General features: G+C 41.8%; 1 protein-coding gene across 1 annotated transcript in view; it reads right to left on the bottom strand.

Annotated features, from left to right (window-relative positions):
- Positions 1–19,309, bottom strand: part of LOC126249492 (uncharacterized) — a 1,087,724-nt gene that overhangs the window by 1,029,165 nt on the left and 39,250 nt on the right. The window contains exon 2 of the mRNA XM_049951143.1: positions 4,594–4,702. Within this exon, the coding sequence (XP_049807100.1) occupies positions 4,594–4,702 (109 nt within the window). The remainder of the gene's footprint in view (positions 1–4,593; positions 4,703–19,309) is intronic.

The raw sequence follows: 19,309 nt of genomic DNA, 5'->3' as shown, positions 1-19,309 counted from the left end.
TGGTATTTCAGAGGCTCTTACAACTAACATTATTGGACTGGACGGAGAGTCGCATGCTGTAGAAACCATTGTGTGCACCCCTCTTACATTTAGCTACCTATTCGCTGCACTGCTTCTGTTGTGTAGAGCATATCTGATCATTTAGGGCCCTCCTACAGTTCTGAACCCTATGGACCAAGTCTGGGACAGTCTCAGCCTCGCTTGTCGCAGAACCTTCACAGTTTCTGGTTCAAGCCTTCCACTGGACTCAAAACAAGAGAGCTAGTTGTGCAGATTGTGAGCTTGTTGAAACTCCATGAAGAAGGGTGTGTTAGACGCTGAAATGGTGCAAGAATGACCTGGGAGCCCAGGGTATAGGCAACGTTGGTCTCAGAATGTACCACAATATGCAGTTGGTTGCACCCTGTTGCGTGAGTGACATCCATAATAGTCTTATCATCCTGAATGAGGCCCGCAGTCATACACACTCAATGCACATGGTGTTCCTTCCCAGTCCTTACTGTCATTTCTATAATGGGTACGATTATTCGTTGCACGTTCGGAATGTCCACGTCTAACAGGTCTTTATACCTTTTGCGTTTGCCTATCCTTTACGTGGAACAAAACACATTACCCAACAGGTAGAGAGTCTCACTTGAACAGTTTCAGTTCAGTGGAAGCCAGCTCCTCGAACTGGTCTGTTAGGGGTATTGATGTAATATGCTGAGTACTCACTGCTTCCCATCTCCCCTGCACTGTGTTCAGACCAGTGTTTCCCAAACTGTGTTCTACGGAACAACGGTGTTCCGCGGAAAAAGAATAAATGCTCCGTGAAAAATTATTAATAACACAGTGTTCATTTTTCGACATTTTGTCTTAGTTTTTAATTTTTTTTTAATTTCTACGTCATTCGTTATGATTTCAAATTGAAATAATCACAGAATAAAACAAGTTCTTCACATTTTAAAAATTTTACTAATTTTACGAGACTTGAAAACGAGGTGCTCTATCAAAGTGCCAGGATTCCTAGAGTGTTCGGTCAGAGGAAAAGTTTGGACACTCGTTGTCTAGACATTTTACTGAAACGCCACTAACAGACAAGTGGACGGGTAGTGATAGAGCCCGTATCAGGTTTTCAAGTCCGTGGTAATAACGGGTGCCGGAAAAATAAAACATGATATCTCTACCGGGAATGTCAACGCTCTATTCAGAGAAAAACGTATCACCACACCTGAATTAATTTACTTTGGTAAATTTGGCGACTGGAACTAATGGCTTTGTTCTGTACAAGGGGCACAAAACGTGACTAGTTGACGTTTACTTTGTTTAGGCCAAATTACGTTGTGCCTCCGCATGGTGATAACGATACACAAAGGTTTTATAAAATGGTAACCAACGGATTTAAGCCTTCTAATAATCGTGAAGTCGAAACTTTTGCGTTTTGAGTGTGGTGTCAGCAGTGACGTAACATTGTAAGTGTTTGTTTGCATATACACGAAGCTTTACCTATAGGAAATACATGGGGATGCACACAATCAAGACTGTCGTCTTTCAGATATGGACTATAGTGAAGATAGAATAATGGTTTTGGGGAATTTTATTGTAGTGTCAACTATTTCCATTGTCATCCTGAAAGAGCAGATAACTGCGAAGGTTTGTGAAACAGTTTTGTTGGTTATGTTCATTCAATATCTCAGACGTTTTTCACAAGGTATATTGGAATATAATCGAGGCACTGAGGCCTATTAAAAAAAAAAAAAAAGCTGATGGATTTTAAGTGTTCTTCGGTGTACGTCAAGGGATTCGAACAATTTATTTTGATGAAGTGGCACAAAATATGATGTATGATATCGTTTGCGTGTGAGATGTGTCAAACAGAACGGTGCTTTGCTGAGGAAGAGCTGGTCTCCGTGAGGAGAGCTATGGTCTGTCAGCTCTCATCCTGTGCCTACACGCCGTGCTTCCGTGGAACAGCCTTACAGGTTGAGTAAAAAGTTACGCAGACAACGACGGATATCGTCGGTTATTCGCGGGCGCTACACTATTGCGCCACTCTCCCAAATAACATTCCGCGCAAGTTTCTTGGAGTTGATGCAGGGTTATCAAATTAAAAGTTTAACGCATTACGCCTACAAACGTGGGCAGAGTAAGTCACAAGCAGTTTCCATGTTGTTGCTGCACTCTCCCAGATAGCGTCCTGCAGAATTTTTCACCCATGTCGAGTTATCTGATTAAAAGTTAGAAATTCGCAACCCCGCGCGTTGGCGAAGCTATCAAGTAGATGACTTCAGAATATCAGCACACTGTAAAGGACACACGCAGTATGGCCAAAACGTTCGTAAGTTTTAATCATGTGACGCAGAGAAACTATCCGATTCAGGAAATGAGGCTGTTTTTACCTCCTGAGGAGGTCGGTGACCTCTGCAACGCATTACATTATAAAAGTCATTGTCTTGGTCTCGTAATACTCTATTAAAATTGATTTCCGGTTTCGGCTTTACAGCCATCAGCAGATCTAAAAATGTAGCAGCGACATTTAGTCAGTATATTACTGGATGCACTGGAAAGGAACTGCGCGGGAAACTTGTAAACGAACTCAGCGCGGATCATGTCGATTTGCAGGTACATAACAATTACTTGACGCACACAGAATGTGGGGTTCCTGACAGCAATAGAAAACATGTTCACTACAACAAGGAATTATCGGAAGCATATCAGAGAGAAGCAAGGTATAAATGATAGCATCAGGAAGTATGGGGATGAGAAGGAAGTAATATCACACATTACATTGGATATAAAGCTCTCGCACCCACAGAATATTTTATAGAAATGATGAAGTCGCCAAAGTAATTCACCAGAAGGTGGAACACAAGTTTCGGTTAGTACAACACTTCTCCCACACTACAGAAACGATCCTTTCACTGCTGTAGAAAATGAAAACTTCAGTATTACTGAAAGCGGAGCATAATAGCGCATAAAACTTTTCGATGCAATCTACCTGGAATAACAATCATCAAAGCTGAGAAAGTCACTTTCATTATAGACACTGCTGTATCGAACACCCATAATTTGCGAACCAACCCCATTGAAACGCAGGGATCTAGCGGATGAGGTGATAGCTAGGACAGAAGTCTGTGCACATTGTCCCTTTGGTAATACCGGGCACCACTATTATCCCAGAACGACCTGTAAAGCGTCTACACTACATCAGACGCTCTGTTGGAAAGTGAAGAAGGCAGCTGTGTTCAAGATAGAGCAATTCGTCGGGTTCTGGGAAAAAACGGTTAACTAATTATAGCTTCGTGTATATGCAAATAAACACAATGTTACGTCACTGCTGACACCACACTCAAAACGCAAAAGTTTCGACTTCACGATTATTAGAAGGCTTAAATCCGTTGGTTACCATTTTATAAAACCTTTGTGTATCGTTATCACCATGCGGAGGCACAATGGATGAACTATTGCTATGATCAAACACATTTACAGAAAAGTTTTCAGGTTCAGACATAGCTACCACTAAGCATGGCTGTAGCAGTCACACATTGGTGGATACGGGCTGTCCCAGCTTCTAACACATTGCCTAAAACGACTTCAACATTTCTTCTGGCCTTGATAGAAATTTGTGCAAGGTAACTTACAACTACAGAACAAGATTTTCATAGTTTTTTGTCACTCAAGTTCTTCTTCTGCTTCCAGCTTTCCGAGTTTAGGCTAAGATATTCCTTTTACATCTCGTCCTCGGTCTCCACACTGATATTTTCTCCGAAGCTTTGTAACGCTAAGCTTTCTTTGGGATCCTGGTCTTGAACATTCGCAGAAAATAGTTCTTCCATTCATATTGGTTCCGTGCATCTCTATATATTACACATAGATTCAGCACGTAACTGTCCTTCCATGTAGAAATTACCGATTTTAACTTAGATTATGCAGATTTTTGCACATCTTCCTTCCTTTTCCCTATCATGTATCTCGTCCAGTGTGGGGCTCGCTTTCTTCAGAATTTGGCAATTCATTCATTTTATTTAATTTTATGGCCGGATGGCATTCCTGGCGCCACACTCGCTAAGTTAAGCTAAGAGAGGGTGACGTGTGCGCCATGTGTCTGTGAATTGTAAAAACATTCTTCTGTGTGGATCGTATTTGAACTGTGTTTGTGTCGTATTCTCTGAGGCGAAAATTTGGTATCAGCACAGAATTTGCCTAAACGAGCTTGAGAAACCGGATAGACTCCACAGTGAGACTGGCCGGTGTACCAGCCCACTGTCATGGATCTACCGCGCGTTGCACTTTAAGTTACACGGACAGGTAATCATAGCTTTAGTAATTCACATTTCCGAATTATACACAGGGCTCAAGAGATGTAGCGTTTATACTGCCCTGTGGACTATGTCTTCAATTTCTTGAATAATTGCTTCATCGTCTCAGTATACAGTAAGGTGTTCACATACTGTTGCCTCCCTGACTGGATTCATCTGTATAGAAGCTAATTAGCGATGGTGACGCACTGCATCCCTACCTAACTTCATTATTTATGTCGAGCCCTTAAAAAATGAAATAAGATTAGGGTGCTAACATTGTCAAAATGATGGGATATGAAGTGCGATGGTTTACCTTTCTTTGCGTAGCTCGGCGTTGCGCTTGCGAAAGCTGGAAACGAGTAACTGTAACTCCTCAGCGTGTTGCTCGTACACCTGAGACAGCTGCTGCGTGAAGTCCGACACTGCGCACAAAACAACACAGTATTACAATCACATCACACACTCATTTTTCTTCAAAGTATTTCACTTAGGACACATTACACAGAGGTGAAAAAGTCATAGGATAGCAACATCCACATATACCGGGTGATCAAAAAGTCAGTATAAATTTGAAAATTTAATAAACCACGGAATAATGTAGATAGAGAGGTAAAAATTGACACACATGCTTGGAATGACATGGGGTTTTATTAGAACCAAAAAAAACACCCCATATTGCTAGACGCTTGAAAGATCTCTTGCGCGCGTCGTTTGGTGATGATCGTGTGCTCAGCCGCCACATTCGTCATGCTTGGCCTCCCAGGTCCCCAGACCTCAGTCCATGCGATTATTGGCTTTGCTGTTACCTGAAGTTGCAAGTGTATAGTGATCGACCGACATCTCTAGGGATGCTGAAAGACAACATCCGACGCCAATGCCTCACCATAACTCCGGACATGCTTCACAGTGCTGTTCACAACATTATTCCTCGACTACAGTTATTGCTGAGGAATGATGGTGGACATATTGAGCATTTCCTGTAAATACATCATCTCTGTTTTGTCTTACTTTGTTATGCTAATTATTGCTATTCTGATCAGATGAAGCGCCATCTGTTGGACATTTTTTGAACTTTTGTATTTTTTTTTTTTTGTTCTAATAAAACCCCATGTCATTCCAAGCATGTGTGTCAATTTTTACCTCTCTATCTACATTATTCCGTGGTTTATTCAGTTTTCAAATTTATACTGACTTTTTGATCACCCGGTAAATACTGCGGTAGTATCGCATACACATGGTATAATAGGGCAGTGCATTGGTGGAGCTGTGATTTCTACTCAGGTGAGTCATGTGACAAGGTTTCCGGAGTGATTGTAGCCGCATGAAAGGAATTAACCCACTCTGAACGCGGAATGGTAGTTGGAACAAGCCGCATGGGACATTCAATTTCGAAAATTGTTAGGGGATTCAATATTCGGAGATCCACAGTGTCATGAGTGTACCAAGAACACCAAATTTCAGGCATTAGCTCCCAGCACAGACAACGCAGGGACCGCGGCTTTCACTTAACGACCAAGAGCAGCAGCGATTGCGTAGGATTGTCAGTGATAACAGACGAACAACACTGCGCAAAAAACCACAGAAATCAATGTGGAACGTACGGCGAACGTATCAGTGCGGTGAAATTTGGCAATAATGGGCTACAGCAGCAGACGACAGACGCAAGTGCATTTGCTAACAGCAGACATTGCCTGCAGTGCCTCTTGTAGGCTAATGACCATACCAGTTAGACCGTAGACGATTGGAAAGCCATGGCCTGGTCAGGTGGGTCACAATTTCAATCGATAAGAGATGATGGTGGGGTTAGAGAGCGACACACTTCCCACAAAGCCATGGACGAAAGTTGTCAACAAGGTACTGTGCAAGCTGGTGATGGCTCCATAATGGTGAGGTCTGTGTTTACATGGAATGGACTGGGTCCTCCGGCCCAACTGAACCGATCATTTACTGGAAATGGTTATGTTCGGCTTTTTGGAGACCATTTGTAGGCATTCATTGACTTCATGCTCCCAAACAATGATAAATTTTTTATGGGTGGCAATGCGTCACGTCACTGGGTCACGTTTGTTCGCCATTTTGGACAATTCGAGCAAATTGTTTCTCTACCGAGTCACCCGACATGAATCCCATCGTATATTTATGGGACGTAATCAAGTGTTGAACGGGCGCACAAAATTATGCACCGGCAACACTTTCGCAATTATGGACGGCTATAGAGCCAGCACGGCTCAATATTTATGCAGGGGACATCCAACGACTTGTTGAGTCCATTCCACGTGACGCTGCTGCACTACGGCGGGCAAAAGGAAGTCCGACACGATATTAGCAGGTATCCCATGCGGTTTGTCACCTCAGTGGATATGCCCCTCATCACTGATGCCTTACAAGATGTAAGATCTACATCTACATCTACATCTACATCCATACTCCGCAAGCCACATGACGGTGTGTGACGGAGGGTACCTTGAGTACCTCTATCGGTTCTCCCTTCTATTCCAGTCTCGTATTGTTCGTGGAAAGAAAGATTGTTGGAATGCCTCTGTCGGTTGTAATCTCTCTGATTTTATCCTCGTGGTCTCTTCGCGAGATATACGTAGGAGGGAGCAATATACTGCTTGACTCCTCGGTGAAGGTATGTTCTCGAAACTTCAACAAAAGCCCGTACCGAGCGACTGAGCGTCTCTCCTGCAGAGTCTTCCACTGGAGTATATCTATCATCTCCGTAACGCTTTCGCGATTACTAAATGATCCTGTAATGAAGCGCGCTGATCTCCGTTGGATCTTCTCTATCTCTTCTAACAACCCTATCTGGTACGGATCCTACACTGCTGAGCAGTATTCAAGCAGTGGGCGAACAAGCGTACAGTAACCTACTTCCTTTGTTTTCGGATTGCATTTCATTAGGATTCTTCCAATGAATCTCCGTCTGGCATCTGCTTTACCGACGATCAACTTTATATGATCATTCCATTTTAGATCACTCCTAATGCGTACTCCCAGATAATTTATGGAGTTAACTGCTTCCAGTTGCTGACCTGCTATATTATAGCTAAATTATAAGGGATCTTTCTTCCTTTGTATTCGCACCACATTACACTTGTCTACATTGAGATTCAATTGCCATTCCCTGCACCATGCATCAATTCGCTGCAGATCCTCCTGCATGTCAGTACAATTTTCCATTGTGACAACCTATCGATATACCACAGCATCATCCGCAAAAAGCCTCAGTGAACTTCCGATGTCATCAACAAGCTCATTTATGTATATTGTGAATAGCAACGGTCCTACGACACTCCCCTGCGGCACACCTGAAATCACTCTTACTTCGGAAGACTTCTCTCCATTGTGAATGACATGCTGCTTTCTGTTATCTAGGAACTCTTCAAAGCCGGCCGGAGTGGGCGTGCGGTTCTAGGCGCTGCAGCTGGAACCGCGTGACCGCTACGGTCGCAGGTTAGAATCCTGCCTCGGGCATGGATGTGTATGATGTCCTTAGGTTAGTTAGGTTCAAGTAGTTCTAAGTTCTAGGGGACTGATGACCATAGCAGTTAAGTTCCATAGTGCTCAGAGCCATTTGAACCATTTGAACTCTTCAATCCAATCACACAATTGGTCTGAAAGTCCATATGCTCTTACTTTGTTCATTAAGCGACTGTGGGGAACTGTATCGAACGCATTGCGGCAGTCAAGAAACTCGGCATCTACCTGGGAACCCGTGTTATGGCCCTCTGAGTCTCGTGGACGAATAGCGCGAGCTGGGTTTCACACCGTCTTTTTCGAAACCCATGCTGATTACTACAGAGTAGATTTCTAGCCTCCAGAAAAGTCATCATACTCGAACATAATACGTGTTCCAAAATTCTACAACTGATCGACGTTAGAGATATAGGTCTATAGTTCTGCACATCTGTTCGACGTCCCTTTAATGGGGAAAGTGCAAATTCAAACGGTGTACTTAGCATGATACCCTTTCACTGTACACTGCTGCTAACCGTTGGGGAAAGTTATGTAGTACTTACCTCCACAAGGGGCCCATCAGATGAGATGGCTCAGTGTTAAGACACTGCGCTCGTATTCAGGACGTAGACGGTTCAAATCCCCCTATGGTCTTCCCTACTTAGTTTTCCAAAATTTCCTTAAATTGTTTGAGGCTAAAATGGGGATTCTTCCTCTGAATGGGCACACCTCACTTCCTTCCTCATCCTTCCCCAACCCAACTCCTAGCTATTGTTATGTCTATAAAGACTTAGTCATCGATAAGGCGTTAAACCTTAACCTTCCATAATTTCAACCATAAGCCAGTAATAACACACTTACGCACACGTATAAGATGTTCATTCATCCCATTCGTAAGTATACAGTGACACTGTGTATTGGAAGTAAAACAAAAACGTTGGAAATAACGTCCACAGAGAGGAGAATCCTCGATTAGATCCCAAATTGTTCAAATGACTGTGAGCACTATGGGACTTAACTTCTGTGGTCATCAGTCCCCTAGAACTCAGAACTACTTAAACCTAACTAACCTAAGGACATCACACACATCCATGCCCGAGGCAGGATTCGATCCTGCAACCGTAGCAGTCCCGCGGTTCCGGGCTGAAGCGCCTAGAACCGCTAGGCCACCCCGGCCGGCAAAGTGGAAGTAAATAGAAGAAGACACCACAGAAGTGCTAAACGAAACCACCATACTGCTGAGATTACCTGCATACAAACAGCCAAAACCTGCGTCTGTAATTAATTAATGTATTAAATATGTAACAACTGAAAATCACACTTGTCCAGAAAACAATGTGAATATATACAGTACCCCACAGAAGGAAAAGAAAAGGAGGGATAGAATACTAGATTGCAAAGAACATGATATCAGAAGAAGGACATGGCTGTCGCTAAGGTTTTGGGGACGTTTCCCTCAGTTCTTGGAGAAATACCGGGGTCGATATTTATAATTAGAAATAAACATATATCGAGTAACTTAGAAAATATTAGCAAAAGGATATCCAATCCCTTTCTTCCAAGTAAATGGTGACCTACAGAATAACGTAACGTTCATTAGGACACGCAAGAGGAGCAGACTTTCCATGTTCCCACAACCTCACAATCGGGAGGAAAGAAGCAGCTAAAGAGCTCTCTCAATGTTCACCTTTGAGATATTTCATTATATATGACAAAATTTTGAAAACGCTTATGTAAAGAGTGAGCGCACCTGTTACTAGAATACTGATAATGTATGAAACTACTATGCTATTATGACTATTGTAGTTCGGGTTCACAGTACACACTTATACGACGAATAATTGTTATCGGAGAGAGTGCATCTTGTGTATTCTGGGAAAACTGAATACCACACTAAACATTTATGCCATGGTTATTCTGTCTTTTCGGGGATTACTACAGCAATTATAATTGCTGTTCATCAGAAGAGAAATAATAATAAAGGAAATACAGGTTAAAAGGAATTATTACAACACGCACCATCTAACGTTAGGAGAGACAATACGTCTGTTTGTAGATCCATAAAGCAGTATGGTGTATCAAAGATAATATTCTTTAGTTAACGCAATGGACGGACATGGAAGTTCTATTAAATGTCGATAAGTAGCCCAAAATAAAAGGAAAAATACTGAATCTAAAAGCTGTTCAGAATAAGAGGACAGCAGTGATTACAGTAATGAAACCAATATTTCTGCCGTTAGTGACTTCATGGAAGGCGAATGACCCCATGAGAGTAATGGAATATGTCCAAGATGTGCAGAGCTGTTTTCTAGGAAATAAATCTCGTTATATTTTCATCTAAGAAGTTGAAGAAATTTAATGTATGGCTGATATAATGTTTAGACAGAAAAGATATGACAACAGTGAAATTTACAAGAAAAATTCAACGTTCTCCATTAGAGTCTCTTACACGTCCATAGGTCCATGAAACTTCTAATATTGAACGGAAAGATTTGAAAATGGGATTGTCTTATACAGAAATAAAAGACGCAGTGGGACTCTCTTCCTCAAATCACTCATTGGGTACAATATTTGGCAAATATGGTATTAATGTCAGTTTTAATTGTGATGTGTGCAGCAAACTTCATTTTCAGAAATCGGAGGCAGTTTTCTGTTAGTTCCATCTCGTTTCACCTTTTGAGAAAACTTACATAACTAAGAAGCTAATAAGGATATCAGGCAAATTACAGAAACACTTGGATCAGAAAACAATGGTAGAGGCTCTTGAATCACTAATAGAATAATACCAGTAAAAGTGTGACCTAGAAGATACATATTTAGCTGTCGGGTAACTGCAAATCTTGCACACGAAATGGAATAACGTGCGAGCATGAAGGCAATAGGCATTCCATACTACACTCCTGGAAATTGAAATAAGAACACCGTGAATTCATTGTCCCAGGAAGGGGAAACTTTAATGATACATGATCACACTGACAGAACCACAGGCACATAGACACAGGCAACAGAGCATGCACAATGTCGGCACTAGTACAGTGTATATCCACCTTTCGCAGCAATGCAGGCTGCTATTCTCCCATGGAGACGATCGTAGAGATGCTGGATGTAGTCCTGTGGAACGGCTTGCCATGCCATTTCCACCTGGCGCCTCAGTTGGACCAGCGTTCGTGCTGGACGTGCAGACCGCGTGAGACGACGCTTCATCCAGTTCCAAACATGCTCAATGGGGGACAGATCCGGAGATCTTGCTGGCCAGGGTAGTTGACTTACACCTTCTAGAGCACGTTGGGTGGCACGGGATACATGCGGACGTGCATTGTCCTGTTGGAACAGCAAGTTCCCTTGCCGGTCTAGGAATCGTAGAACGATGGGTTCGATGACGGTTTGGATGTACCGTGCACTATTCAGTGTCCCCTCGACGATCACCAGTGGTGTTCAGCCAGTGTAGGAGATCGCTCCCCACACCATGATGCCGGGTGTTGGCCCTGTGTGCCTCGGTCGTATGCAGTCCTGATTGTGGCGCTCACCTGCACGGCGCCAAACACGCATACGACCATCATTGGCACCAAGGCAGAAGCGACTCTCATCGCTGAAGACGACACGTCTCCATTCGTCCCTCCATTCACGCCTGTCGCGACACCACTGGAGGCGGGCTGCACGATGTTGGGGCGTGAGCGGAAGACGGCCTAACGGTGTGCGGGACCGTAGCCCAGCTTCATGGAGACGGTTGCGAATGGTCCTCGCCGATACCCCAGGAGCAACAGTGTCCCTAATTTGCTGGGAAGTGGCGGTGCGGTCCCGTACGGCACTGCGTAGGATCCTACGGTCTTGGCGTGCATCCGTGCGTCGCTGCGGTCCGGTCCCAGGTCGACGGGCACGTGCACCTTCCGCCGACCACTGGCGACAACATCGATGTACTGTGGAGACCTCACGCCCCACGTGTTGAGCAATTCGGCGGTACGTCCACCCGGCCTCCCGCATGCCCACTATACGCCCTCGCTCAAAGTCCGTCAACTGCACATACGGTTCACGTCCACGCTGTCGCGGCATGCTACCAGTGTTAAAGACTGCGATGGAGCTCCGTATGACATGGCAAACTGGCTGACACTGACGGCGGCGGTGCACAAATGCTGCGCAGCTAGCGCCATTCGACGGCCAACACCGCGGTTCCTGGTGTGTCCGCTGTGCCGTGCGTGTGATCATTGCTTGTACAGCCCTCTCGCAGTGTCCGGAGCAAGTATGGTGGGTCTGACACACCGGTGTCAATGTGTTCTTTTTTCCATTTCCAGGAGTGTATTTTGACCTTTGGCCATTGGGATGTCTACACGCAGGGCCAGGGGCTTGTCTACATGCCATGGGCAGTGACGTCAACAAGACGCCGGATGTGGAAAATTTAAATGTTAAAGATCACGGGTGATGGGAACTTTTTAAAAAAAATAAGATGTGGGTGGGAAATTTAAAAAACTAACGAGGGTGGTGGGCGATAAATTTAAAAATTACGCAATGGCGCTTCTGGGAAAAGTTTTTCAGCCAACCAAAGTGCAAGATTGCAGTTGTAGGAAAAATTTTACAGCTAATGACAGCACAGTATTTTTGCATTATATTCAATTAGACGACAGTGTTCCCATTAACTTCGTCCCCTGATTGGTGCAATACTCAAAAATAAAATGTATTGCCAACACTGCAGTATTGCCAAAAAATGTATTAGGTTCTTTACCTGAGTTGCTTAAATTGGCTGTGGATGGAAACCATGGGAAACCTAAATGTGGATGGTCAGACGAGGATTTGAACAGCTCTCCTCCCAGGTGCAATTACAGCATCTTAACATTGCGCCGCCGCGCTTGGAACATGAATTATAGGAGGTATAGAGATAGTGGCAAAGCCAGCTGGTTTTATGATTATTATCGAACCTATAATTCCACCTGCTCTTTCAAAGAACACCAATGTTTATTTCATATGAACAGAGGACAGAACATTCACAAGGTCAGTCATTTTAAGAATCATACATACGATGTAAACAAATATTATTGCGTTGAGTGACAAAAAAATCTATTTTCGTAACACCGTGGACAGCAATTTGTCTTTCTTCAAACATGAGAATTAATTCGAAATGTTAATCAAATGAGTAAAATCTTAAATGTACTTAAAATGTCATTAGATTCAGAAAAAAATGGAGATACGGTAGTTAACCAGAAAGAACGCAAGAAAGCTACTTTCATTTGTTATACAATAAAAGGGACACAGTTGTTCAATTTAACTGACTCGTTCAATAATCGCTTCGCTCTCAGACTGAATTGATGTTTTCAGGCATATTCGGAGGAGAGCATTAAAGCAAGTGAGCCATTCGCATTGAAAGAAGGAATAATTTGGAGAAAAGCTCACCAGCGCACTTAATGTTTTATGGCGCCAGTTTTAAGGGCACATTATGATCCGGAAAACGCAAACAATAAAAGATGCTGGACCGTCAAACTGCAGGTATTTGTATATCATGCCGATCAGCCGTTAAAAACAGAATTGGCGAAAACCTCTATGGAAAAATAAAACATTAAACGGCATTTTCAAAATATTACCCGTATTGACCTCACTGTTTATGTGGGGGATGATATTCACTGTAAATGCTGTGAAACTACTTTCGAGACCAAAAACAAATCCTCACGCGAGCGATCCCTCAAGGTGAGCTGATATCAACAATCGTTCGAGAACCGGCAAACTTCCTCTACTTCCAGTTGTCGGTTTTGTTACATTCAAATGATATTAAGCAGTGTTTTACATCACAGACTGGAATAATCGATATTAACATGGCATATTATCTTTAAAATTTAAGGCTTCGCATTTTTTTGCAGCTGGGTGTAAGATTTTACCTTTAAAAGAACTATCAAGGACCAGGAGGGATATTTATAGGTAATTATTCAGTTGTATTCAGTTGATGTGTAATGTCATTGAAAATTGCAAGTAATGTTTTCCTTCTGCAGTCATATGACGAAGTCTGCTGTTATAAGACGAGTTTACCAGTGTTAGTAGTTTAAACGATTACCTTTTCGTTGTCTCTGTTTACAAAGACAAATAAGGTTTACAAACACAAATCAATCTGATTTTATTTACTTTATCGTTACGGTAATGGAATAATTCTACGTCATCAGACATACTAAACAAGTTTCTGGCACCAACGTAAAATTTTAAATTCATTGCTCAATATAGAATCTGTTTCTCTTTCATCAAACGAAATTTTATTAAACAGAAAAATACCGAAAGACTAAATATAAATTCTAAGTGTAAAAGGTATACTTAGCGGTGTAAATTTTAAGCGACTTACGGATTTTGAGTTTAATGACTATTTGTAGATGAATCATTTTGCTAAGAAATATATGTGTTACGTGAAAGACCGAAATTGGAGAATGTCAATATTCACATAGTCGCTTGTGGAGAACATCGAGATTCATATAGTCGCTTGGGGTACGTCCAAATTATGTACTAAATATTCTTACTTCTCACTTACACCGACAAATGATGATATTCACCATGCACCAATGGTGCATTTCGAATAGAACTATTTGTGTTACCTTTTTAAATCATATTGTATTATTGAAACTAGTTGTCACCTGCGTTAAAACAGGAAAAAATTGAATTAACAGCACATGTAAATAAACTGTTGAATTTAAAAGAAACAGAACATTCTAAACGAGAAAAGAAAACAGTACCAATAACAAACTTGATAATGTGACTGTGGTTCTACAGTCTCATTTACCGTCACAACGTAAACTGTTATGGCACTTAGTTCTGCAAAAGACTCCCTTGCTTTTACAGCTGCGTTTAGGCGTGGAACACTACTTTCTGCAATGGCAGCGTGTATAACCTTGCCCTCCACTTACAGAATCAGCAGGAGCTGCTTCTCTCACTGTAATTTCTTGCGGCGAAATCTCATGAGTGGAAACAGACTTTCCTTTACAAATTACGAATTGATTGCGGGTATAAAGGTGCTTCACAGAACGTTTTTTGTTAGCTGCTTTAAAGAAGTCGGAGCCTTCTAATCCAAAAATAACCGCCAACACATAATGAGCATCTGCAAGCCTAAGGTTGACATCATGATCTTTTATTCGTATGGTATCAGCGATTTAAGCAGGAGGAAATATTCTTTTTGAGGTTCGTAACTTTTCTGGTGCTTAAAGTAGAAGATCCTCTTTCGCAGTAGCTTTTTCTAATGAAATAAACTAGTTCTGTACATACAACGCTTGGTATGGAGACGTGGTGGATTGCAGCTACTTTTCAATATTTTCCTTTGGAATATGGTTTTCTTCATTGCTACTATTCACATTTTCTTCAAACGTATTAGCAATTTCTTCGGGTTGTTCTTCGATTTCAATATCTGCGATTTGCTCGCCAGGCAAAGATGACGATGCTGTGCCTCTCTTCGGTTTAATGGCAAACATGGCTTCATAAAGACTTCTGCGTATTCCTTCATGGTACGTGGTGTTCTTGGCAAACTGGACAAAGGGAAAACTATCTGACCATGTATTCGTGTTGTTCCGTTCATCCATGGAGTTAACATGTTCTGTATATCCTGAATGGCCCGTCCAACTGAATCATGTGTTTTACTATGACGAGACTTTCCATGAACTACCTTAACATCTTTCCACATAGCGCATAATTTGAATACGGCTTGATTACAGAATTCCCTACCATTACCTGATCCTAACACAGGTGGAGCACCAAACGTTGAAAATACTTTAAGAAGGTGATACTCTACTTCTTCGGCTGTCTTAGTTTTCAAAGGTCGTAGCAGAACAAACTTATTTAAAGGATCTTAATCCATTATCATCAACTTATATTCCCCATCTTTGTGTGACTGCTGGTCTATCAAATCGACTTATCATCTTGAGTTTACCTCAGAACTGACCATTGGTTTCAGAATAATACTTTTTTAGTTGCACTTTGTTTCATTTGACATTGTTTACATAAATTTAAATACAGTAGTATAGCTTCATACGTAAAATTTTTGTATGAACTTGCTATTCTTTAAGCATACGTGTTCTAACTTCATGGCATGTTCTGGTGTGAGTTTCTGATAGTATACTGAACATTTAATCATTGTATATATACTGTATAAGTATTGTACATTCATCTCTCCTGGTTTTAATGGTACAATTAATTTCTCTCCGTCATTAATTTTTAAAAAGTCAAGACGTCAAAATGTGCTGCATTCAGTTTTAACAGAAATAACTTCATAAAGAATTTTAGGCTACTTTTCTTGAGAAAAATTAAAAAAATTGTTTTCTCGTTTACTCGTAATTAATGCAAGTATATGTTTCTTTAAAAATTTTCGCTCCAGCATTCATTCAAAATAATTTAGTGTCTCAGATGAAAAAAATTAAACATGAGAAAACGTTGCACGCGTCAGTAAACCTTGCATAACAGTGACAAACAACGGCGTTCCGTAGTATAAAAAACAGATGCCATGTGACATCAGTCGCGGCAGAACAAAGGCTCTGGCGACATACTGTCACCTCTCTTTCGACATCGGCTTCTCGTTCCGACCTCCATCACAGCATGTTTGTGCTTGTTGCTTGTCGAGACACAGAGATGCTACTCAGAATGTGTCAGTATATAACCAATTATTCCGACTTTCACATATGTACTTAGTACGTGTTGACATCCACCAAGGAACTTCGACATATTTCATCTTCGGTCTTCATGGTAAATATTTCACATATAATGTTTCGCTATGACATGCAGCAGAAATTAAAACATAAGGTGCGCGGTGTGGCAAGTAAAACAAATGATAAGGAAGAAACTAGTTTTTGGCATGAGAAAATAACTCAGACGTGCCCAAAAAGTACTGGGACGACTGGACTGCGATGACTGCCATACACTTCATAAGTCGTTGTTGTTGTGGTCTTCAGTCCAGAGACTGGTTTGATGCAGCTCTCCATGCTACTCTATCCTGTGCAAGCTTCTTCATCTCCCAGTACCTACTGCAAACTACATCCTTCTCAATCTGTTTAGTGTATTCATCTCTTGCTCTCCCTCTACGATTTTTACCCTCCACGCTGCCCTCCAATACTAAATTGGTGATCTCTTGATGCCTCAGAATATTTCCTACCAACCGATCCCTTCTTCTAGTCAAGTTGTACTACAAATTCTTCTTCTCCCCAATTCTATTCAATACTTCTTCGTTAGTTATGTAATCTACCCATCTAATCTTCAGCATTCTTCAATAGCACCACATTTCGAAAGCTTCTATTCTCTTCTTGTCAAAACTATTTATTGTCCAGGTTTCACATCCATTCATGGCTACACTCCATACAAATACTTTCAGAAACGACTTCCTGACACTTAAATCTACACTCTACTCTGCCACCTTCTGAATTTGAAAGAGAGTATTCCAGTCTACAAATGCTAGAAACGTCGGTTTGCCTTTCCTAAATCTATTTTCTAAGATAAGTCGTAGGGTCAGCATTGCCTTACGTGTTCCAACATTTCTACGGAATCCAAACTGATCTTCCACGAGGTCGGCTTCTACCAGTTTTTCCATTCGTCTCTAAAGAATTCATGTTAGTATTTTGCAGCCGTGGCTTATTAAACTGATAGTTCGCTAATTTTCACATCTGTCAACACCTGCTTTCTTTGGGATTGGAATCATTATATTCTTCTTGAAGTGTGAGGGTATTTCGCCTGTCTCATACATCTTGCTCACCAGGTGGAAGATTTTTGTCAGGTATGGCTCTCCCAACGCTATCACTAGTTCTAATGCAATGTTGTATACTTCCGGGGCCTTATTTCGACTTAGGTCTTTCAGTGCTCTGTCAAACTCTTAACGCAGTATCATATCTCCCGTTTCATCTTCATCTACATCCTCTTCCGTTTCCATAATATTGTCCTCAAGAACATCGCCCTTGTATAGACCCTCTATGTACTTCTTCCACCTTTCCATTTTATCTTCTTTGCTTGGAATTGGGTTTCCATCTGAGCTCTTGATATTCATGCAAGTGGTTCTCTTTTCTTCAAAGGTCTCTTTAATTATCCTGTAGGCAGTATCTATCTTACACCTACTGTTGTACGCCTCTACATCCTTACATTTGTCTTCTACCCATCCCTGCTTAGCCATTTTGCACTTCGTATCGATCTCATTTTTGAGAGATTTGTATTCCTTTTTGCCTGCTTCATTTACTGCATTTTGTATTTTCTTCTTTCATCAATTAAATTTAATATCTCTTCTGTTACTCAAGGATTTCTATTAGCCCTCGTCTTTTTACCTACTTGATCCTCTGCTGCCTCCACTTCATCTCTCAAAGCTACCCATTCTTCTCCTACTGTATTTCTTTCCCCCATACTTGTCAATCGTTCCCTAATGCTCTCCCTGAAACTCTCTACAACCTCTGGTTCTGTCTGTTTATCCAGGTCCCATCTCCTTAAATTCCCACCTTTTTGCAGTTTCTTCAGATTTAAACTACAGTTCATAACCAATAGATTGTGGCCAGAGTCCACATCTGCCCCTGGAAATGTCTTACAATTTAAAACCTCGTTCCTAAATCTCTGTCTTACCATTATATAATCTATCTGAAACCTGCCAGTGTCTCCAGGCTTCTTCAATGTATATAACCTTCCTTCATGATTCTTTACCCAAGTGTTAGCTATGATTAAGATATGCTCTGTGCAAAATTCTACCAGGCGGCTTCCTCTTTCATTCTTTGCCCCCATGCCACATTCACTTACTACTTTTCCTTCTCTTCCTTTTCCTACTATCGAGTTCCAGTCACCCATGACTATTAAATTTTCGTGTACCTTCACTGTCTGAATAATTTCTTCTATCACATCATACATTTCATCAATCTCTTCGTCATCTGCGGAGCTAGTTGGCATATAAACTTGTACTACTGTGGTAGGCGTGGGCTTAGTATCTATCTTGGCCACAATAATGCGTTCACTATGCTGTTTGTAGTAGCTTACCTGCATTCCTATTTTTTTATTTATTATTGAACCTACTCCTGCATTACCCCTGTTTGATTTTGTATTTATAACCCTGTATTTGCCTGACCAGAAGTCTTGTTCCTCCTGCCACCGAACTTCACTAATTCGCACTATAACTTTAACCTATCCATTTCCCTTTTTAAATGTTCTAACCTAGTTGTCCGATTGAGGGATCTGACATTCCACGCTCCGACCCGTCGAACGCCATTTTTCTTTCTCCTGATAACAACGTCCTCCTTAGTAGTCCCCTCCCGGAGATCCGAATGGGGGACTGTTTTACCTCCGGAATATTTTACCCAAAAGGACGCCATCATCATTTAACCGTACAGTAAAGCTGCATGCCCTCGGGAAAAATGACGACTGTAGTTTCCCCTTGCTTTCAGCCGTTCGCAGAACCAGCACAGCAAGGCCGTTTTGTTTAGTGTTACAAGGCCAGATCAGTCAATCATCCAGACTGCTGCCACTGCAACTACTGAAAAGGCTGATGCCCCTCTTCAGGAACCACACGTTTGTCTGGCCTCTCATCAGATTCCCCTCCGTTGTGGTTGCACCTACGGTACGACTATCTGTTTCGCTGAGGCACGCAAGCTTCCCCACTAACGACA

This window comes from Schistocerca nitens, chromosome 3 (genome assembly GCF_023898315.1).
Source record: "Schistocerca nitens isolate TAMUIC-IGC-003100 chromosome 3, iqSchNite1.1, whole genome shotgun sequence".
In the NCBI taxonomy this organism is placed as follows: Eukaryota; Metazoa; Arthropoda; class Insecta; order Orthoptera; family Acrididae; genus Schistocerca; species Schistocerca nitens.
Note: the sequence above shows the minus strand (reverse complement) of the source record. Positions and strands in the feature narration are given on the sequence as shown.